This window comes from Cinclus cinclus, chromosome 14 (assembly GCF_963662255.1).
Source record: "Cinclus cinclus chromosome 14, bCinCin1.1, whole genome shotgun sequence".
NCBI classification, from domain to species: Eukaryota; Metazoa; Chordata; class Aves; order Passeriformes; family Cinclidae; genus Cinclus; species Cinclus cinclus.
Genome location: NC_085059.1, coordinates 12,764,307 through 12,788,795, shown reverse-complemented (window position 1 = coordinate 12,788,795; position 24,489 = coordinate 12,764,307). Strand labels below are relative to the sequence as shown.

The following is a 24,489-nucleotide window of genomic DNA, read 5'->3' as shown; positions in this document are numbered from 1 at the left end:
GCCTTTTCAATGTGTGAATTCTCCTGTGCTACTTTACTCACTTATCCTTCTAAAAATTCGTATCACCCTTTTGATACCTAGACCACAAGCTGGAGCTGCTGTGCTGCTCTGAGCACTTCCACCCTGGCTTACCTGGTTGCAGAGGGACATTCCCCCATTTCTTACCTTGTCTAAATGTGCAACTTTTCACAATGCATGAACGTTGACCTAAAGCACCCATAGGAGGTCATGTACAGTTGATCTTTTAATGAATAAATATCTTCCTAAGTCCAGGAAAGCTGAGCATCCTTTCTGGATCAGAGCAACTTGTTGCATACTGGTAATAACTGTTAAATTAATTACAAGATATGAACATGAGCATTCAGAAGTCTCATGAGGACTCTCAGGTCAGCACTTTTTAGCACATTCTTTTCAGCAGCTGCTGTGTGTTTCTATATGTAAGATGAGTATTTAGTGCTAACTTGAAAATAAGATAGTTCCATCTGTGGGAGACAGAGACACACTCAGATAAATGGCTTTGGGTTTTGGCAGTGACATGGTAATAGACCAATACTGGTCACACTTGCCATAACAAAGGTTGTGGTAACACATTAATTAATTCCTTAAGAGGCAATGCATTTCAGGTGCAAGCTTTTTATTCAGTTGAGAGATATTTAGGTTTATGTGTACAAATCCTGTGCTCTGAAATCCATTTTCATTTTAAGGAAATCCTTTAATAGAGAGGGGTCAGAGGGAGGGTGAAGTAATATGCACATTTAATAAACCAGTTCTTGGACAGATTCTGTAAGTTTCAAGTCACTTTTTCAAGGCTAATGGCTCATCCTGACTAGACCTTGCCCAGTTCTGGGCTCCTCAGAGCAGGAGAGATGTGCAGCTCCTGTAACAGGTCCAGGAGAGAACAAAGGTAAATTAGGAAACTGGTGCATCTTTCTTATGAGGAAAGGCTGAGGGAGCTGGGCCTGTCCATACCTGGGAAGGGAGACCTGAGAGGAGACCTCATCAATGTCTGTCAGTGTCTGCAGGGAGTGTGTCAAGGGGATGGACCAGGCTCTGCTCAGCACTCCAAGTAACAGGACAAGAGACATCACGGAGGAACAGATGCCCGGGAAGTTCCACTTGGATATGAGAAAGAATTTCTTTGCTGTTCAGGTGACCAAGTACTGGAACAGATTGCCCAGAGAGCGTGGAGTCTCCCTCACTGGGGATATTCAAGAGCTGACCGAACATAAACCCTGTGCCATGTGCTCTGGGATGACCTTGCTTGTGCAGGAGTTTTATACAAAATAACTTAAGGGACTTCAGAATGGTTTGACAAAGAAAAAAAAAAAGGTGATAGTGGTTATGAGTTATTTTTTAATTAAGTTCATATTCAGACTAAATATTTGCACTTGCATGGGAAATTTTAAGAAATATTTGATGTTTAAAAAATTTATTTTTACCATTAGGTTCTTAATTCACATTTCCATATTAATACTCAGTGTCTACAATAGGCTTTCTTTGTTGAAAAAATTGCAGAGAACAATGAAACGCATTGAAAATTATTATTTAATATCCATTATTTTTTCTTTTACAGCTGCTGATGCAGTCTGTATTTCATCACATTTTTATTTCTAGACTCTGGGAAAGATGTCGAGGACTCCTACCCTCAGACAGAAGAGCAATTGCATCTGTAGAATTTCAAAAGGCCTTTGCAAAATCTTTTAAAATCTTCCTTGTTCTTCCAAACTTCTTTGTTACTTCACTGTCCGCATGCAATGCAGTTACTGCAGTCACAGCTGTCCAAGGAAAATCCTGTGTTCACATTAGGGCTGAAGCCTTCTTACCTCCTCTGCTCAGTAAACCTGCAGCTGGTACCTACAGCAGGTTCTGTCCATGCCCTATATGATATGTTTCTGCATTTTTCCTTCTGTGCTTCCAATTAAAATCTCCTGTTACCTTGTTAATTTTCAACTTCAAAAAAGCGATTGTCTGGTCAAATGAAAGGACACGGTTTTATTGATCAGCATCTTTTTTCCTAATTTACAAAGTTTGAGATGAATCTTGTAAAGTCATTCAAGAAAGCATCAAAAATTACAGGCTGCACTTGTTGGCCTCTTTTTTCCTTTTCTTCTGCAAAGCATGCTGCTAATACATATGAGAAGATGGTGAGAAGCTTAAGGCTCTAATTCAAGGACTTTCTATAAAAGATATTTGAAGAATTAAGAAACTCTGCTTTTACATATTTTGCATCAAGGAGAAACCCAAAACTACAGTAGTTCACAAAGTTGTTTATAAAAATGATGTATTTCTGTTATTCTTCACACTTTTTGAAAGAACAAAATAAACACTCTGTACCCCAGGATTTCTGGAAAAAAATCACTCAAATGTCCTCTGCCTAAGTTTTCCAGAGTTTCTAAGTTTCTTTTAGATCAGCTGTCCTAATGATTCCTTGAGAATTATTAAAATGGAGACAATTTGTCAAGGGCAAAACAAACCATTTTCAAACACTTCAGCATTTACTGAGTCCTGGATTCCTTCCACAAACTGAACTTTTAGCCAATGTTATGGGATTGTTGCAAATTTACCATTGTCTCTCCTGGTTTATTTAGTGATGCTTTGCAATTGCACACTTCAGCCAATAAGAGATTTATCTTTCTTCCAGCGCTGCAGAATCTGGGGCACAGGGAGGAGGAGGAGGATTGGGTGCAGGAAGAGCAGCCAAGCACTTTGATGATGCTGCAGCCAGACTGTTCAGGTGTTCACTTGCCCACTGGAGCAGAGGCTGGGATCTCTCACAGTGAGAGCAAACTCTGGTGGAGTCCAGCAGCTGCTCATAGAAGTGGCAAAATAAAAAGCAGCATTAAGGTAGAACAGGTGCTTTTGGTGGATTATAGCCAAAAGTGGCTAGAGTTGCTAAGTTGAAGCTCTGATCCCAAGGACCATGAGCTCTGTGGGCCATGGATACCTGCAGCTGCTCCTCATGTAGGTTTCCAACATCTGAAAGCTTACTGTGAAAATTTTACATTAGGTTTTTGTTTTTTTACTTTTCTTGAAACATTCAAACCAATTTGTTTTCACTGAGGTACTTGAAATGTAAGGGTAGCATACATTTTTTTTGTGTGTGTGAATTAATTTGTAATTAAGCCAGAATATGATTTCTACTTTTGAGAGGCAGAGGTACAGAAGTCAGAACTAACCTTAGACAGCCAACAGTGAGAAAATTAAAGTTTTGATGTCTCATAACAAAACCATTTTGCTGCTGTGTATCAGATGCACAGATGCCTTCATATTTTATGTTCTCATTTTAGTCTGTACCAATATGATCCTTTCTTGTCTCTTTAATGTTGGCAGGGTACTTGTGTCAACATTTATCTTTAGGTGTAAAGCTGTGGCTTCTCTGTAGGTGTAAAGCTATTGCTCCTCTGTGGGAGGTGGCACTCATTTCCCTTCTTTCCCAATGGCAAAATTATCGTTGCTCTATTCTTTTAATTGCAAATGTTGAGTGCCCATCTCTGTCTTCTCAGCAGCTTTGTTCATAACTATAGCAAAGCCAGAGCACCTTTTTCTTTCATGAGTTTTAATTTAATTAACAGTTAGACACACAAATTGGGTTGGGAAAAAAAAGAGAATTAAACAGAACACCAGATGGCTGTGTAAATCCCATTTAAGAAAGAGCTGGAACAGGAACTTTTTTCATAACTCATTATTAATAATTAGCATACAGAGGAAGCTCTGAACAGAATACTCATGGCTGCATTAGATTATAACTTTCACTGCGTTGGTCACACGACTCAGGTACTTGAGGGCATGAGAAGTCCCAGCTCTCATTAACTGCTGCAACAGCTTGAATGGGAGCTGGAGAAGGTCAGTCCCTGAATGGGCAAGGAACCAGCCCTGCCTGTGCTGAAGAGACAGTCTTGCCCCCCAAAACGTGCAGTAACAGACACTGCCCCAAAGAGAGTTCCACTAGAGCATCCTTGGGAAGGTTACCTGGGACAGCTGGGCTTTTGCCCAGGAAGCACAGGAAAATAAGGTGGAGAACAGAGGGCAGGAGGAACCCAGAACTGATGAAACATTCTGGCACTAGGGGAGCAAGGAGTGTATCTGTGCCACATGCCATGGTGGGTGAGATCTGTGTGCTCTCAGTTTGCAGTTATCCTGCAGAATCCTGCAGAGGGACTGCTGCAGGGGAAAGTGGAGAGGGTACACCAGGCCCACAGCCTGCACACCAGCCTTAATACCAATGGGAAACTACATTTGGGTAACCCAAATGAAATTATTCACATCCACAACTTCAGTTTAGGAATTTCTCAGGGGACAAACATTGATGTTTCAATGCCCCAGTGCCTGTAGCATGCACAGATATGGTTTGGAACAGGACAGGGTTATGGTTTAGCATCTAATGAGAAGCCTCAAGGAGAAGAACTCCTCAGTCAAAAGGCCTTCCAGAATGTTGTATTTTTGTTTATGCAATCCCTCATTATTTTTTTCCTCCCACTTTTTAGTTCCAGGAATATTTAACTGAGGTCTTGTGAAGTCATTGATGTCTTGGACAGGGGTGGTGGGAAGAAAAGTATCTCTTGCTTCTGTCAGGAGAGATCGAATGAATACTGTAAAATGTAATTTAATATCAGTGGAAACACTGTGGCCATTCTGGACACTAAACCTTATCCGTGTAATTTTTCCTTTTATATTTTAATTGCATGTTGCAGATGTTTTGACAGAGATTGGAAAGGGGAGGAGTTGCTTCCCTTCCCCACAGAATGCATTTCTATATTGGACTATTTCATTAGCAAGGTTCCTTCCTCCCACTAAAATCTGTAACTCTGATGATTTCCTTTCCCCCAGATGTTTTAATTTCTTTTCTTTTCCTTGACGAATCTCATTTTGTTATTTCCTGCACGTACATCCATCCTCTTAAGGTTTCAATGAATCATTTCTCCATCCTGAATATTGTCTGCAATATTCCCAGTTTACTGAAATATGCAGACTTAATTATTTTCATTTGCAAATTGTCACAGGGTCTTAAATGTCCATCAAGATACAGACAAGTGAGCACAAGAACACATCAAAACCATTGCATGGACGTACATCACAGATGAATGGGCTTAAATTTACCTTAATTAATAATTAATAACAAAATTTCCATGGAAAAAACCAATTAATATGGTTTGCTACAAACCTGAACTTAGCTGACTCCAATTTTGACTTTGCCTAATTCCCATAGGCAATAAACCTGCAAATGTGCATTTGGGATAGAAAGTCAGATATGGATGAGTAGAACACTTAAAATCAATATAAATAAATCACTAATTAAAGTTATTGAGGGTCTTTTCCCAAGTGTTGTTCAAATGTGGATCTGCATGGATATTATCCCGGGGTGAGGCTCTCCTGTGTGAGCTTCTTGTCACACACCTGCATATGTCTGCATTAGGGCACATTTTTGGGTCTCTTTACCTGAGGGAGAGAGAAGTCTCATTCTATGTGTGAGTTTGTCTTCCCATCAGCCCTGCTGGGAATAAATCCATCTACACTAGAGACATCTGAAATCAAGCACCATTTCTTCTTCTTCTTCTTCTTCTTCCCAATTTTTTCACCATGTAGCCAAGGGAAAATAGTTCCTGGCTCTCCTGGGGGAGGAAGAGGCTATGGTGTTTTCAATCTCTTCTTCTGTGCCCTCTGTGGCTGATTTTTAGATACCAAAGGGACATTGTTGTCTGGTAGTTTTTTACTGTGGTGTGTTTTCAGATGAATAATTCAATAATAAGGATTTTCAAGTGGTTTTGATTTTGCACAGATATGAAAATCCTGGAACGTTAAAGTCTGAGACTTGTAATTCAGTTTCTTGTTTCAGATAAATAATTCAGTGATAAGATTTATTCATATATGTAAAAAGAGGAGAAATCAGACAATAACAATAAATCTTTTCAGAAAACATGCAGCTCAGTAGAAGGAGAAATTGAAGTTTTCCAAAGAGCCAACCACCTTGTTCCCTACCCTAGAGAAGAATGTTGAGCCCAAAAAACCCTTATCTTTGTCTCAGAAAAATCAAATTATAAAGAAACTTAAGGCAAAGCAAGGTTTAAACTAAAACAATCAAAGAATTTGTGTAAACTCTACATTTTCTAGTTACACATATCAAACATATCAGACTTTCCTTTTCATTTCAAATGGCATAAAATTAACAAAACAACAAAAGTCCCTTCCACTATTATTAATTTTGCCTTTCCAGTTAGCACTGAAGAACATTAGTGTCAATGGGAAAATTGCATTTACACTGGTCTTGGCACTTTTATTTACCCCATTATTTTTGTTTTCTATTAGACAAATTTGTTTTTACTGGGTTTTTAGTTGTGCCTGAGTTTTAAGTGGGTTTTAAGTTTCCACCCTCATCACTCATCCTAACAGGATCATGCCCTTTACAGAGCTGAGCCACACGGGGGCTTTGGGGCAATCACACCAGCACTGGGGTCACCTTCCCTGCCCTGGTTCTGTCCCATGTCACCTTTGCATAGTGAGATCCCAGCCCTGTTAATGCACCCACTGGTTTAGCAGGGAGCAGATTTACCCCCAAACACTCTTGTTTTTATAGTGCAGAATGAGTCACAGGAAGGAGATGGGGCTCTAAAGTGCAGCTATGTGAAGGTTTTAAGTGTTCAAAATTATAATTTTGTACAGGGTAACTCAGGTCAACAAGCAAGCGGACCCAGATATTGGATTTCAATAAAACTGGGGAATGTGTGAGTGTCCTGGGTTTTGATGTATTTGCCCTCTGCCAAATAAGAAAGATATTTTGGTTCAGAAGGAAATAATGTTAAAGGTTTTGTGAAAGGTGCAATTTATTACTAAAACTGTACTAAGTACTTGTGGGTTTGTGCCCTAAAAGTAATTTACAAACTGAAGTTGCACAATTAGTTGGAGTTTTTTCCTTGATAATCCTGGTTGATCTGGGCCTTGCTTACAAATACAAACCTTTTCCCTTTGCTACAGGTTTAAAAACGCTGAAGTCAGACTCCAGATAGCAGGACTGAATATTCACCAGGCCTGTCACAAAGCTCATCTGGAGGATGAGCAAGAACCTCATGAATATTTGTGTGGTGCCATTAGACAGTCAAATGAACCCCAGGGACAGAGGGAAAGCTGCAGCAATCCTCAGGGCAGGGACATTTCCTTGTTCTCTGGGTGTCTGCAGCAATATCTCAGAGGACCTTTTGTCACGTAGATTTTTTCCTTTCATGCCACGGTTAGACCCCATTGAAACACAACTTGATCAATTGAATTTTCTTTCATCCATGAAAATCTTTCTTCTGCATCTGGACAAAAGGAATTTGGACCTGTTATTACTCTCTCTTGTAAGGTTAGTCTGGTGCAAAGTGTTTTTAAAACAGGGTCCATGGCCATGGGTAGCATTTAACTCTAATTAGAGTAGGTCTTTTTTTTGTGAAAAGGTCCCCAGTGTCACAGCAGGGGTCTTTGGAATGGAACTTTACTTGTTATTTTTAATTCATTAGCAGTAGGGCATGTACTTTTTTATTTCTTTCTTAAACTTTCTGCAGTTTTATTTGCCTCTCTTGCAGCCACAACAGCAAAGAGTGAACCAAGTTCCAGCCATAGTTACCCTCTGACAATTTCAGCTGTCAGAATTAATATCACATGCATTTGCTAAAGACAATATTTTTTTGCATTTCAGAGCATGAAATAAATACATAATATAATATAGAATATCCCACCTGCTTCTGCTAAAGTCTCAGAATAGTCTCTACAAAACACAGGGCTCTTTGTTCACTTGGAGCCTCCCAGAGCAGAGTACAGAGTGGACGTAAGGAAAGGCTTCTGCCTATGCTGGTCTTTCCCTGAACTGTGTTTTCCAGCAAACTTCAGGAATTTCCACTGAGCTCTCTCATCTTCTGCTCTGCATCAAGTGAAATGACTCTGTAACAGGTCTTTTACTGGATAAAAAAATGTTTTGACACATTTTCCACCTTTCCCCCCCACCTCCCAAAAAAAAGTATGTTCCAGTTCAAGAAAAGTATTTTATTCAGTGTAAATGCAGACCCTTTATATAGGCTTCAAATCTTAAAAAAGCCTAAAACATTAAAGGAATCTTCAAAAGGGAAAACTGTTATAGAAACAAAGAAACTATGTTTTGTTTTAATATGTTCATTGATTTTTTTTCCCTGTCATTTTCATGTGGGCATAAGTTTACCTCTTAATTCATCTGATCCTCTTTGGTGAAATGGCAGTGTATTTTTCACCCTTCAGGGGAAGAGCAGTAATATCCTGCTTTGACCTTTCCCTGAGTTTTTTCCACGCCTGCCAATGTTTGCTGATACTCCCACAGTCTTCAACGACCTGCTGAAAAAGGATGACTTCATTTCTCCTTTGGTGAAAGCTTTGCTGGGAGAAACATGGCACTATGCAGCAAGGCCAGCTTTCCCTCCCTCCCTCCCTCCTTCCCTCTGGTTTTGCTCAAGCACAGCAAAGCTGCCAAGGAAACCTCAATTCCCCTTCCAGACCAGCCCTGGCTTTGGTCCTGGTGGGAACATGGACATGGCAAGCTCAGCTCAGGCTGTGTTTGTCTTTGAGGTGTCAGGAAATCTTCATGATAATTCTGATTTAACCTTACAGAGCACACAATGTGTGTGGTTTGGATCCCACCTGGCTTTTCCAATGTGTAGATCCCTGCAGGAGGACTACTCCTCTGTTCCTGTCAACACAGAATCATAGAATGATTTGGGTTGGAAAGGGACCTGAAAGATCATCCAGATCCAACCCTCCTGCCACGGGCAGGGCTGGCAAAATGGGGAAAACCATGTATGCAACCCATTTGCTGCCACCTTTTCACTTGTAATTCAGAGGCACAAGGTGACAATTGAAACCCTTTGGATGACTCACTTGAGTCAGCATTTTCCCTCGGATTTCTGGCATTTGAAGCATTACACACCCAGCCCAAGATTCCTGTGAGCAGGTGCTGAAGCCTAAAATGTGTTAATAAATGTAGGTTTGCGGAAGCTAAGAGCTACATCAAAAGATAAATGCTTAATAATGAACCCAGAAAGGTTGTTCCAAGGACATAAATGCAGCTACATGATGGAAAGAGAAATTACTCATCCCTGCCCCTGCCAGTGTCTCTTGACATCCTCAGTGCTCTCCTGAAAGTCTACTTGTGCAGCTCCTTTTTAGCTCACACTCAGTGATGAAACATACTGAAGTTTACCATAAGGCTGAAAGGGAAGGCACAAGCTGAGAGGACATGACAGGAGCCCCTCAGGACTTTATAGTCACAGGTTCATGTTGTTAGTTCTGATATGCAGGGGTTTATCTGCTTTCACTGCTTCACTGATGAGTTTTGCCTTCCTACCTAGCCTCTGGCTATGAAGTGTAGGGTACCTTAGCAAAGTGAGATGATCCTGTCTCAGTCATTAACTCTTTTGCCTCAGTTGTAGATTTCTGTACTTTTAAGGGAAATAGAATTATTTAAGCAGTAAAAGAGATAGTGGTTTCTTTCTGTACAATTAATTTCAATCAGTGGAGGCTAACCTCTGTTTCTTCGTTGTCTTGCCATGAGTTTCCTTATTTCTGCTGACACCATTTTTCTGTCCAAGATAGAGACTCTCCTCTCCTCTCCTCTCCTCTCCTCTCCTCTCCTCTCCTCTCCTCTCCTCTCCTCTCCTCTCCTCTCCTCTCCTCTCCTCTCCTCTCCTCTCCTCTCCTCTCCTCTCCTCTCCTCTCCTCTCCTCTCCTCTCCTCTCCTCTCCTCTCCTCTCCTCTCCTCTCCTCTCCTCTCCTCTCCTCTCATTACAGGCTCTTTCGCTGTTCAATATAACATAAAATAAAAAGTCTCTCTATTACAGTCTTTTCTATCAGAAATAACTTTCTATATGTTTATAAAATATAAATGTACTTTATAATCTGTGGAGTGAAACTCCTGCTTTCATGAACAACTATGCTAAGGAAAAAGCTTTCATTCTGTCATAAGAGCTCAGAAGTGTTTCCCCACAATGCATTTAGCATGGTAAACTACCAGAAAGAGCTGTCACCATCAAATTAGATAGAAATGTGGAAAAGTGATCACTCAGTGGGGTATCCACAGTGGTCTCTGAAGCACCCTCTTTATTCCTGTATGTAAAACTCTTCCTTTGGGTCCTTTCAATTCCCATTGAAGTCTTTGAGAAACTTTTTTCCATACTCCAGATAAATATTCATGTGTCTCATTTAATCCCCTTTATCATAGGACAGGGGCTTTTGGAGGTGTCAATACTTACGTAAGTCTTTTACTGCCTCTAAAAATGCTGCTTTGGTGGCTTCATTATTTGAGCTGATTGATGTATGGTTTTATTATGGGTTTTTTTAGCCTTTTTTTAACTTAAAAAGCTGTGTGACTGATAGGCTGGAGGGAAGAGCAATTTCCTTCCAATATCAAGAGGTGTGCATGGTACCAGGAAAAAACACTGCTATCTACTGGGATCCCAGCAAAGCTCCCACCCTGGCTTCTGAATGCAGGAACACTGGAAAACATTTTGCTTGAGCTTGCAGATCCTGATTCATTCCCTTACTGACTCTGCCCAGGAGATAAAGCACTCAATGCTTTTAAGTGGCTGGTTTTGGAGCCAGGCAATCCCCTCCACTGCCAGTGCTTCCATTTCAATCAGAGATATCCTGCCCTTCTGCACAGCCCTGGTCACACCGCTCTTTCTTGTCTGCAGCACAGGAGCATCCATGGTTTGTCCCTAAAAGCCTCCTCACCTCATTTTCCAGCACTGAAGAAAGGAAAATAGCATTTAATGGGAACATTGAAAAAGCACTGCAGCATTCAGTCTTCTGAAATTCAGTATCACACATCACCATTTGTCATTATGCTTTGAAGCATTCTGCCTTGGAGCTTTTGTCTCAAACGTTGTTCTTCTCCATGCCTAAATCACTAACCAAAACATTAATGTAATCTTCAACCAGGTGTCAGGGCCCATTCCCAGGGAAGAGAGAAAGTCAAATGGCTCTGTAACATCTCTGAGGAGATCTAAGATCAGTCTCTGCAATGTTGATAGAGGGCTGGCAGTGCTCAAGGATCACTGTGTGCTTCATTAATGTCTGATAGAGAAAACAATGAAAACTGTTCTGCTTGCTGTAAGCAAATAACAGATCAAAACAAGCAAATAACAGATCAAAACTCACTCACGTCTGATCTTCCTGATCCTTAACTTTTCTCTCATTTTTGTAATAATCAGAGTAAGGTGATGTCCTGAGGTTACTTTATGATGCTGAATTGTATCCCCATTTGTTCTTTTAGCCCAGAAATAAGTTTTGTGCCTTTAAAACTAGATCTGAGAGACAAGAGGGAGAGAAGGAAAAGCAGTGGATTTTTTTGCAGCTGTATTCAAAAACATAGAGATAAGAGTTTCAGCTGTCTCTCATGGACCGTGTTGTCTGCAGCAGGGACAGTGAGTGGGAAAGAACTCTGATTTTAGTTAGGTTTTTTTAGTAAGCTGAGGACAGAAGGTTTTTTGGAACTGCTCAGCTATTGTTCAGTCCAGGAGCACCAGGACTATTGTCCAGGGGTCCCCCAAGCTGCACTGCAGCCAAACACTGAACCTGAGCCCCAGAGAGACTGAGAGAAACTGAGGACACACTCCCAAAAATGACTCTTTCTCTCTCTGATCCACAGAAGGACTTTCTGAATTTTCCATCTCTTCAGAACCAGAGGTTCCATTGTTTAATATTATTCATGTTTTCATGTTTGAGAAAACTTTGGTTGTTAAATAAACAGTTTTTTCCACTTTTCTCCAAGAAAATATTTCCCAAACTGAGGGGAAAGGGGGTGGGGGGGCAGCACTTGAATTTACTTTCTAGAGGGGCCCCACTCAGAGGTTTCCTCCAAAGTTTGCCCTAAACCAGGACAAATACTCTTTTGGTGGTTTCATTTGCTCTGTATTGGGACAAAGCAGTCAGTAGCCAGGTTGCTTGAATTCATAATGTCTCTCTGCATGGAGGCCTTCATGCATCTCTGGTCCTTCTGCTCTTTTTGAGCTTTTAATACCTTTCTGGTCCCTAGGCTTATTTTCTTATCTGGAGATAGCTCCAGTATTGTCCCTGACACGTGGCTTTTACAGTACAGGGGCATGGATTCAGGTTGCTATTGTGCTGGGCTCAATGATAATGATTTATAGGGAGTTTACAAAGGTACTACAGTTTGTTCCAGGTATGTATGGTTTATGGTTTCTTCATCCTACCCTGCATCCCAGTTCCAGTAGCATGTTTGGGGGTTTATTAGTAATTGCACCCAGTTTGTTAGAGGAGCAGGGGATGAGGCTTTTCAGCTTTTCCTTTTCTTCTACTCCTTTGAATCCATTACAACACTTTTTGAAAATGTTCAGTTTCCCCTGAGTGTTCAAGAGACCACTTTCCTGGTATTTTATCAGGTAAGCTTCCTCTATAGGGTCTGCAGCATGTCTAGAGTGGGGGCTGGTATGTCCAGAGGAGCTGATTACACCCCTGACCTAGGAGTGGACCCAGTCGTGGATCCTGAGTGCTGTGGGGAATGGGATGACATGGGCCAAACAGATGAGAATTGAAGACCATCTATGCTCTCTGGCACTCTACCTGTCTTTATTGCCTTGTACAAAATAAATTGTTCCACTGAACTGGGTTTTATGGAAATTCCTTCTCAATTTTCCTGTGTTTGTATTTTCATTGTAGCTGTTTCCAGACAAAGTGAAAAAATGGACAGATTAAAATGTCTGATGAAGTTTCTGAAATGCCAGCCAGAAGTATTTGACTGTCTCATTGCCAAGGACAACTGAATTTCTTTGTTTGAATCAATTCTCATAATGCAATGAACAACTGCAACAGGAGGAGGAAGTCTGAATATTTCTTGGCCCCTTCATCCCATAAGTCTGCACATTGACATGTCATTTCCCTTTCCATGAGTCACTAGAAATGTGGAATTCATGACATCTAAAGTTTGCAAAAGGGATCAATTCTTTACTGAGCTTCCTTCCACTTCATTTTTCTGTCCATTTGCCAGGAAGATAACAAACCCGAGTAGCATTAGGACAAACATAAACACCAGGCATTAGGAAATGCCTCCCTGTAATACTGCTCATCACCTCAACCTTAAACTTTAAATGCTCAGAAGGACTAGGACTCATGATTTACAATTAACTTTTTTAAAACCTTTTTTTTCTGTGAAAGCAGCTTAAAAGAAATAATATTAAAATATTAGTATTTCCAGGAAAAAATTCTAAAGACAAAGGAGGTTAAAAGTACCCATCAATTAAATTTGTTCTGGCTGATTTATTCAGTAGAAGGGGTAGAATCTCATTTTCTTTTATTTTTTTCTTCTTGAGAAACACAGACCCCAAAACCTAATTTATCTCAAAAGCATATTTTAAACAGCTGGTAATGTACTATTAATGAAGGAAAAGTGTGCAGAGCAATCCTAATTATTGTGCAACTGTATTTCCTCCTGAACAGCAACAGTTTTGTTATGCAAACATCTCAAAAAAGAGTCCATTAACTTCCCAAATGGATGATGATCCTTCACAGTTAGTGAAGATGAAAGCACAGCTAGAATTTACTCTGCTTTTCAGTCTCAAGAAAACTGCAGATGACAGCTGAAGTCCTCCAGCTGGGTGACCTTAAAGGGCTGATCCAGGGCAAGGGCTGGTTGCCAGGCATGGTCCTGTCTCTACCCCCGTGGCCACCAAGCCCTCAGCAGCCTCTGCTTTCCTCCTGTCTTTTGTTTCTTGACTCCCTTCATCCTCCCCTTCACCTTCAGAAAGTTCTGCTCTTTGAAAGAGTAGAGCATTTAACATTTCCCTCCTAGGAACATTTATTCAGTTACTGAACTAATAATTGAAACTTTCTGTTCTACTAATGCAATTAGCTGCATCAGCAACTTTTTCATTTTTAATTTTTGTTATTTTGCATTTTAATTATCCTTCTTTATTCTAAATTCAATCATCTCAAAGAACTAAAGAAGTTTCATCTCTTGCTATAAAACTGTTAGGTAGGATCTGGTGGTGCTGTGGTGCTGTAATTTTGCCATTAAGAAATTACCCTTTTCACTTTTCTGCAGCTCACTTTTTTTTTTTTTTTAACTTCTGAACAGTAAACTGGAGAAGAGAGAAGAGTCTCAGTTACAGGGTATAAAACAGGTACTTTCTGTACCAGAGCACCACAGCTTTTCCTTCTGCTTTTGAATTTGTCTTTTTGTCCTATCAGTAAAGAATGAGCTGTCATATTTTGAAAGGTATTCTGAGATAAAGCATTTAAAGTAGCAAAATACCAGCCAGACCTCATAGACCTCATAGCCTGCAGAATGGCTCCCTTTTGGTCTTTACAAAGTGAATAGAACAATGTAATATTAGTGCTGAGTTAAGCTGCTGTGTCAGTGGCCTCTGTCCTTAGCCAGGTCATCACGGTGTTTTCCAGCTTGACCTCCAAGCACCTCTGTGACTTTTCTGAATCTCAGGGTGCACTGTCTTACCCCAAGAGGGAACTTGCTCAGAGGCATTTTGTCAGTGCTGACCATGGATGGATTTTGGGGTTTGGCTCAGATTCTGTTTTTTATCATGTAAAAATAGCTTTTCTCTAGAGAAGACAAGGAGCAGAAGCAATTCACATTCTGCCAGTACCTGGGGATCCTGTGTGCCTGGTTTTCAGTTTTCTGTTTGTTTGTTGGACAACAAAGACCTGACCTGTCATGTTCCATGGGCAAATTCAGAAGGTTATTCCCTGAGATCTCATCCTCTTCAGACAATGCTACTGATGTCTCTATTTCTGGTTTTCTTACAGTTTGTTGCTCACCCCAACTGCCAGCAGCAATTGCTCACCATGTGGTATGAGAACCTCTCAGGCTTACGGCAGCAATCCATAGCTGTGAAGTTCTTGGCTGTCTTTGGGGTCTCCATCGGGCTGCCCTTCCTTGCCATAGCCTACTGGATTGCTCCCTGCAGCAAGGTACAAACTCCTGATGGTCTGTAGGGTTTACAGGCATTTTTACCCAGGGACTGGAATGAAGGCCCAGATTTTTCCATAAAGATGTTGGGAAGTGAGTCATGGTATCCTCTAAGATTGACCCAGGGGAGAGCAAGCAGACACAAATGGAACTGCTATGGTTTGAGATTCATCTTTACAGGGAAAAAAGGAGTGGTGGGCAAAGAGGGTGAGGGAGTGGGTGACAAGAAAACAAAAGGAAAAAGAAATGTATAGAAGATAACAACATAGGAGTGGAGTGAAGAAAAAGTAGAAGAGCCACCAAAACTGGAAATAACTAAAGGAGAAGATTCTTGTTTTTGTTAACTCCGGTGTTTAAACCCTTGCTCTTTTATGCACTTTTTGTTGTGGATTCCTCTTATCTTCAGGGCTCCTTTTCTACCTTTCCTCCTCCTTTCTGAGCTCATGGTCTTATTTAGTGGAGCATTATTGTGGTTTTAGTAAATAGAGCATAAATGTGGTTGTAGTTAGTGGAGCATTATTGTAGTTTTAGTTAATAGAGCATAATTGTGGCTGTAGTTAGTGGAGCATTATTATGATACATGTGCCTGAAGCTCTGGGAAGCCCCTAGAAACTTTGTAATGTTGCAGCAAAGAGTAGACTTAATCATAAAATGTTTATGGTTTTGAGGGAAAAGATGATGAAACTTGGAATACTGCTGTATACCTAAATAGAGACCAGATGGAGGAGGAGATTTTGTTGAGACCTAGAGGTCAAAGGAGCCAATCATTAGCTTAGGTAAAATCTCAAGTTGTTTGTGGTATGAAATCTATAGAGATTTCATCTGGAAATAGTTTGCTCAAACAAGAGGAGATAAATAGGTGTGTGGCTGAGTGATAAATAACTTTGTCACTGCTCTTGCCACAGAAAAAGGGGTGGCAGGGGAGAAGATCATTTCACATTCAGCAACAGCCAGCAACATCATCCCTTACAAGGTAGATGTCTTTTACAGGAGGTTGGTCACAGGTACTTAAATTTGATCAAAATTACCCCTGGTGCTGGTATTGTATTAAGTCTTGAAAGTATCTTCTCCCATTCCCTCTAAAAACCAGTGAGGAATCCTTTCTAAATTTATCAAACTCAAGTATCTATAGATCCATCAATTAGTATTGAGGAAAGACAATAATTTGAAACACATATTAGTTCAATCAGCAAAACAGTCCCTCAGAACAGTCCTTCAGTCCTCTGTATGTCTCAGATGATAAAATTCATTTAAGTCTTAGTCTCCTCCAAAATAGCTCCAAGAGGAGTACTTTGTGTTAGAGTATATGAGGATGTAACTTCATCTCCTCGAGCTCTGTATCAACACAAAGTCCATCATTTTTCATGGGTACCAGACAGGACTCCAGAAGTGCTCACAGGGAAGTTCATGTGAAAGCCAGGCTGTGCTGAGGGTGATTTTGCCTGGCTTGTAGAGGGAATTATTGCATGGAAATACCACCTTGATTCCCTCATGTCAGACCCCAGGCTAGCAGGGAATTTATGAAGCTCTTTAATTTCCTTCACTTCTGCTGAACATGTTGGGATTTGGCACACCAGCCAACAGCAACATTTGGGGTGCTGTTGAATTACAGAGGCCACATTTGAATATGGCAATATGTGGGAAGAACCATTAGACTAGAAATAAGTGAAGAAATTAAAAGGAAAAAAAAAAAACTAAGGGGAAAGAAACTGAGACAAAACCTCCCTAAAACTAAAAAAGTTTTATAGCAGAAGTAAGAAATTATTGAGACAGTTACTTGGTTTTAATTTTTTGAGGTAGGTGTATTAAAATTTAAAAATGGAGGGAGGGAGGCAGGAGATTTTCATCAGCTTTGATTTCAGTATCCTAAATCTTTCATGCATTCTTATTTTTCAACGTTCCTTCTTTTTCATCCAACTAGACTGTGAAAAACCACATGTAAGCTTCTAGCACAAAGTCCAATTGAAATTTCTTCCAGGCAGGTATTGTCTTTGAATGCATGATTTGCCTTGATCAGAACAATGTCGTCTTGATTTTTGATTGGGACCTGTGATAGAAATAACTGAATAACACACACAATTTTCCCCCTAAGAATTGGTACCTCACCCGAAATCATCACTCTTAATTTCAAGGACTTCAGGTTGATATAAGAGCCTAGTTTCTCCTCAAAGTGTTATTGCAGAAAATTCTACACAGGCAGTGTCTCCACTCTGAGCAGCCCAGTTTTGTCCTGGTCAACTTTATAAGTGTTTTATTGGGTTTTTACTGATGGAAGCAATCTTTATGTTGCACAACCGGGCAAAGAAATAATTTTTCCATAGTAATTATCAGTTAAAATATTTAACTTAAACCAGACCTGTCTTCAGAGACACACAGGTGCCCAGGCATGAGTGAGGGGCTCATTTCTGGACCAAGGCAGTGAGAAAAATGGAGGAAATCTCTAAGGTAGAATACTGCAATAGGAGCTGTCCTAAGCAACACTACTGTATATCACATTTTTACGATGATTGAAATCTGCAGTTTCACATAGGGTAATAGAGGAATTCATATTCAAAATTCCTTCACTGGTGTATCTTAGCTAGGCACATATTTTAAAACCTATCCTCCCCAACAAAAAATTTTCTTTAAAAAAAACCCTGTGGGGTTAGAATGTACTATACCAAATACTACCCACAAAAATTTGGTACATGTTATTGACAGGAGTTTGTACCTCACCTTACTCTTTTTTTTTTTTCATTCAGCTGTACAGAGCTGACTTTATTAAAACCAGTTTTAGTGTCAGTCAGTCAGCCATTCATTTCTGGATGCACAGATGGTTGACATGACCCATGAAGTTTAAACATGTCCTATCTTGAAATATCTTTGCTGAATCCATGTCTTAGAGGCTGTGAAATAAACTGTTGTTTTATGTGTTGGTCTCTAACATTTTTTTTCATTGGTGATCAAAAGAGAAAAGAGATTGGATAGAAAAATTGCACAGTCTGTTGCCCGAAAATGTAATGACAAGAGCAAGAGGGGCTGTTTGGATTGTTTGCAGATCTACAAGTTGTGCTTTCTTTCTCTCTTTCTTTCTGCCTTTCTTTCTCCCTTTCTTTCTGCCTTTCTTTCTGCCTTTCTTTCTTTCTTTCTTTCTTTCTTTCTTTCTTTCTTTCTTTCTTTCTCTCTATTTCTTTCTTTCTTCCTTTCTTTCTTCCTTTTTTTCTTCCTTTCTTTCTTCCTTTCGGGCTGGTTGAAGTGCATGTTCAAACACTGCAACACTGAGAGGTCACTCATACACACCCTCATTGTCTGGGCTCTTCTCTCCTTTTCTGAAGCCACGCTGAGGATTTGTGGACTGCAGCTCCCACTGCAACAGACTGCACTGTTCAAGCACTGCAATTTTAATTGTTACCTCTGCCTATGCTGTATCGGTACCTTTTAACCCCTAAAATACATGAGGTCACTACAATACTATCCTTCATCCTTCTGCTATGGGCATAGTGCTGAGAACAGTAATAGAATGCTTTCCTTATGATGTTTCTATCCTTTTTTTTCCCATCTCCTCAAGCATTTCGAAAATTTTGTAATGATATCAAACTGTATATTTCTGTTTTAGCATAAATGCTTCATTGTTTTCTTATCATAGAGATAGGATACTAAGTAATGAAATTATCTACTCTCTTAAGAATGAACCTTTGTATTCACAGTCAGTGTTTCTAGCTTAGAAGCAACAGCCAGACACTACCCTGCAATCCTGGTTTGATGAAAGGTGATATTCTGATTTTCTAAAAAATCAAGATATTGATACGCTCATACAGTTACACACCTTGAGTTTAGCTGTATCATGTTGTTTGAAAAATCTTATTGTTATAAAGCATTAGACTGGCTGGAGGAATTGACACTTCAATAATTTTTTACAGAATATTTTAGTCAACACTTTCTGTAGCTCTTAGCTAAAAATCAGATTTCTGAGAAGATATAAAAAGCATCAGCTCAAGAAAATAATGGTAAGCTTTCTGCAGTAATAAATGGGACAAATGGCTGATGTAATGCTAACTAAATGCAGATTTCTGTTAAATCATGAGAGAAGTGGGAGAAATTACCCATAGAATTCATTTGGTTCTGTAATACACAGAATTATTTCTCTGATAACTGAGATGATGCTACTTCAATATAAGGCCTTTTTTTTTTTTTTACATTTCTATAGATCTATAGACAGCAGAAAAAGTCTAATAATGAGGAGAGGAGTCATGATTCAATAGGTAGTGTTTTTTCTCTTTTAGTGAGTTCAGGGTAGAAATGAGCCTCGTACAGATTGCAAGTGCACTTTCTTAAAAATTTCTTGCTAAGGATCCATGGTTGTTGTTCCACTTAATGCTTGCAATCTGAACTCTCTCAGGTCATAGGAGGAAAATATCTGAGATTATTACTGCTCTGGACATTTTTCAGACCTATCCCATCACCCCATCAGCTCAGTACTGAAATTATGAATTCTACTACAAAGCATAAATCTACACAGCATCAACCATAAAAAACTTTGAGAACTACACCAATGGTGACAGCACTGGAGGTGAACCAGAACTGCAAGTGTTGAGTCTGGTTTTAACACACTTCATCCACTCCTATGTCTGCCATATTATTCCTAGACAAAATTAAACAAACTTGGGTTTCACGTGGGTGAAATATCTACCCAATTAAACATGACTTTACTGACCTCAGAGAATGTTAATAAGGACCTTGGGAAAGAGCAGATATTTTAATTTTCTTTAATGGAAAGTCTCTCCAGTATTTCGAAACATACACATTTTTCAATAGGATTTTCTATTCTGTCAACTTTATAAAATATTTTATTGATGTTTTAAAGACTCTGATAAGAAAAAGAAATAAACCCAGAATCCTAAGACTTCCTTTGAATTTCTGCTAAACCTAGAGACCTCTGCTTTTGAAATATTTCCATTTCTGCCATAATCAGAGACCAGGGCTCCTTGGAATTAATCTGCCATTGGAGAAAACTACGAAAACAAATAATTCCCTTTTTATGTACTTTTTCCTATGAAGTTTTATTATTAAATCAGTGGATATAAAGAAAAAATGGGTGATACCTTAGCACCAAGTGGAATGAATCAATGAGTAATATACTGAATAAAAATCCAATTGGCTTTGAGGAGAGTTTTGGAAGGCCCCATCCAGGCCTGTTCTTCCATTGCTCCATTGTGTCCAACACTACAGGATTCAGCCCTGGTGCTCCTGAAAATGTTTCTCTGCTTTCCATCTTTCTGCAGTAATGTTTTCTTGATTCACAGAAAATTTAAAATTAAGACTGATATTTAAATGTATTAACAAAGAAAGCTTTTCGAGAAGAGTGGAACAATTATCTGTAGTGAAGTGGAACAATTATCTGTAGTGTAGTGTAGTGTAGTGTAGTCACCTGCTGCTCTTTTTCTTGGCTTAGTGTCTTGAAATAAATCCTTGTGTTCTGTGAGTAATTCTCCAGCTTTTGTACTAATTATGAGAGAAGACTTCCATACCAAAGCATATGAAAAGCATTACTAAAGAATATTTAAGCAGAAGGCTATTTCTCACACATTGATACTGAACCAAGAATTCACCATTAATAAAAGATTCTAACATATAACCATGATTTAGGGATGAGAATTGTGTCCATCATTAGGATTTGTATTGTCACATGAGTGCATTCATATAACACATAAACATAAAAACACGTGTCTCATCTAAATACCCTGTCTCTTCATTTTCTGCTCACCATATGGCCAGGAAAATTAGATATTACATGTGGGTTTAAGGGGGCACTGTAAGACATTGCCATGCATAGAAATTACCCAAAGCATAATGTCTAGTAATAGCAAGTAACAACTTGAAGAAATCTAAACCCTATTTAGCTAATGATCCAGAATAAATTACCAAATCCTTTTCACGGTGGGCAAAAGGTTTCAAATTTTTATAGTGAAAAAACTTCTAGGAGTTGAGTAAATGAAAACCTCATGACTGTGTATGTTCTATTGCAGCTGGGACGTACCCTTCGAAGTCCTTTCATGAAGTTTGTGGCTCATGCAGTTTCTTTCACAATCTTCCTTGGACTGTTAGTAGTGAATGCTTCAGATCGGTTTGAAGGAGTCAAAAATCTCCCCAACGAGACCATCACGGATCATCCGAAACAAATATTCAGAGTCAAAACAACCCAGTTCTCCTGGACAGAACTACTGATCATGAAGTGGGTATTGGGTAAGTAAAACCAAAATGTCTACAAGTCTTCCCTGGAAATTCAATCACATTAAGAATAGCATAATACACAGTGACAAGACAAAGGAAAAAATTAAAACAAAACAAAACAAAAGCCAAACAAAACCAAAGCAAATAACCCAACCAAACAAAGAACAACAACAACAAAAAGCCTAGATAAACAAACAACCCAAACCAAGAAAACTTCCCCAAAACTGAAACAACCCACTAGGAGCCTAGAGGCTGATGTCAAGAGTTTTGATTAAAATAGGAGCAAAGATCTTGGTCTTTGATCTTGGTCACCACTTTTAAAAACATTGAATGATGCTTAGCAAATTCTCATTTACCTGTTTTTTCCACTTTCCATTTTAAATGCTATAGATGTTGCCTATTTACCTCTGTTGGTTTAATCATTGGATCTTAAAGAAAGTGATATTATAATAGAAATATTCTGGCTTGTGGCTTCACTTTGGGACAAAGTGAGCAGAAAGGAATGTGGTGAATCTGTCTGATTTATTACCCTGCCATTGGATCATACTGTAATTCACTGAACCTCAGTGTCTTTGTCTGCAAAAAAACAAGCATAATGTCATTTGCTTTTTTTGTAATGCATTGCAAGATCTAGTGATGAAACCTGCTAAGCAAATAAGAGCTGGATTTTATGAAATTCATAGTATGGAATTTTTACTTGTGAGAGCACAGTGCAGTGTTCAAATCTTATGGAAGAAATAAAGTTATTCAGCAATTACAAAGTATGGATTCATGTGGGTGAACCCGTTAAGTGCAAAAGTGTGTCACATGCACAAGTTAAATTTCAAAGGAGTTTCAGAGAAATTCAGATGTCTCACTTTTCTGACTGCCATAATTTACTCCTGGCAGGTCACTTAGTTTGAACCACTAATCTAAACAAGCTCAAGAGGATTTATCGGGAAATTGAGCTTATCAACTGTGTAGAATCTTTGTCTGCCTCTTCTGTAGCTATTTTTTCTCACCACCATAATTTTGATTCTTTTCTTGCAGCAAATAATTCCACTGTTCTATAAGTACTGGCATTAAATTCCCTTGAAAAATAGGATACGGCTGCTGTATCTGATGACTTCCTGGCCAATGTTTCTTTGTTCCCTGTCCTCGTGATAATCAGAATCCCATACAGGATATTGGGCTAGAAAATACTGAATAGATGCCAGACTGGATAGAGTAAGACTGGAAGATACATTTTAAAAATTATATTAAAGCAGTTGGACAAGATGATTAGATTTTAAACTAGGTATTCTTTTCTTATAGGCAGTAGGTATCTGTCTGCTTGTTGAGTTCTTGAGTGATGGAGAAGAAAACATTTCATTTAAAGCAAAGGTTTTCACTTTTCTGGGAGAAGAAAGGTGATTCATTGTACAGACTCCTGAATATAATGAGATGTTCTAATGACTGCCTACATGTGCACTGACAATCCTCTCTGGCCACTTTATCTGCCTGCCTCCGTAAAGTTCCAAATAATGTTTCAGCAATACTGAGGTGAAGTTTTGGTGCACATGGCCTGCAGACACCTGCACTTGTTGAGCCCCATGTGTGACCCTGAACTTTAAGGATTGTAAAAGCAATGGTAGCAATTTTGGTTCTAAAATCTTACAGGTATTATGAATACCTATATCTAAGTAGAAATATAATTAAAGTGGCCAGTATAGACCTAATAATTAATGGCCTTCTCTGATGGAGTGACTGTGTAAGTGCACAAGGACAGGCTGCAGATGTCATTTAACTGGACTTCTGTAAAGCCTTTGACATGGATCACCACAACATCCTTCTCTCTAAATCAGAGGGAGATTGATTTGATGGATGGACTGATAGATGGATAAGAAAGCTGCTGGAGGGCTGCGTGGTCAGTGGCTCAGAGTCCACTGATGGACGTCAGTGACAAGTGGTGTCTCTCAAGGGTCTGTACTGGAACCAGTGTTATTTAATACCAGAATTAATGACATAGACAGAGGATTCAAGTGCACCCTTAGTGAGTTGGTAGATGGTAAATGCTGAGGCTGATGCACCTGAAGGATGGGATGCATCACCCAGACCAGTTTAAGGAATCATGGGAGTCTCATGAGGTTAAACAAGACCAGCATCCCCGTTGTACGTGGCACACAGCAATTTTGGCTTATGCATCCAGGGCTCATTACATGCCTTGGCTGCCTCTTCCCTGTGGCGAAGTCTTCCCATCTCTTGCCTTCAATTGAGGAAGGCTGGCATTTTCCTTGTGAGCAATATGGACAGAAATGTGCACTGAAACCAGGGGAGTTTATTTCTAAATCCCACTGCAAAAGCAGGCAGGGTAGCAGATAAACTCTGGGTAGATGCAATATGAGCACTCTTAATCTCTTAATCCAACTGCCTTTGGTCCACCCAGGAAGCTTCAAAGGCAGCTCTCCAACATCAGCTGCTCCTGATTTATGTACCAGGCCAGAGAATACAAAAATCTAACAAACTGTTCCTTTTTGTGCACAGGTGGTGAGCAGTACTTCTTGCACACTCCCATTTTTCTTCTAGATGGGCTGTGCCTGTATCTTAACTCTCCTTCCCCTGCTGAAACTAGAATTGCCTATCAAGGTGACATTTCTGATTATCCCTGCTGTGGGAACAAGAGACATGCAGAAGCTGGAGCCTAGGAGCTGCTCATATCCTGCATCTCTGAGCATCAAACTCAGGGAAATACCTCCTGCCAAAGCCACTGGGGGCCTCAGAAACACCACACTGGAGTGCAATCACATCCTGGCAGAGCTGGCTTTGTCTAGCTGCTTCTCCTTGCTTCTTACACCTCATCTTATGTCCCAGCCACTGAATTTTAGCTGATTTTTCTCTTCTGAATGCTTTTACTAAGGAGAAGCTTTGAATTACTCTCTCACAATGTATATACAATTACCAGCAAGTAATTACTGTAAGTTTTCTACTTGTCCTCAATAGACATTTTTTAAAAATGATTGCCACAAAGCTGGGGAAAAGAACAGTGGAAATTATAGGTCAATGTTACTTTCACAGAGGGATTCTAATTTTAGTTAGACTCCTCAATTTTAGACACTTCTTACTTCATTAATCTGTGATTTAGGTATATTAAGTGAGCAAGATTAGAAATAAATCTGGGAGTAATTTCTGGTCATCAGTGAATAAGTGCTTCGTTGGGCAATGCTACCATGCATGTGATATTTCCTTAAGTGTTTTAGTAACTTTATCAACACATGTGTAATGCACAGGGCTAATGGCTCCTATCCATCATTTCTGGAATGCTTCTTTTTTCCAGGTAGAAATGTTTCTTTAATATTTCATCCTCGCTCCAGGAAAGTTCCTGAGAA

General features: G+C 39.6%; 1 protein-coding gene across 1 annotated transcript in view; it reads left to right on the top strand.

The window, feature by feature from the left end:
• Positions 1–24,489, top strand: part of TRPC7 (transient receptor potential cation channel subfamily C member 7) — a 65,571-nt gene that overhangs the window by 21,272 nt on the left and 19,810 nt on the right. Inside the window, exons 3-4 of the mRNA XM_062501912.1 lie at positions 14,773–14,937; positions 20,941–21,157. Of these exons, the coding sequence (XP_062357896.1) occupies positions 14,773–14,937; positions 20,941–21,157 (382 nt within the window). The remainder of the gene's footprint in view (positions 1–14,772; positions 14,938–20,940; positions 21,158–24,489) is intronic.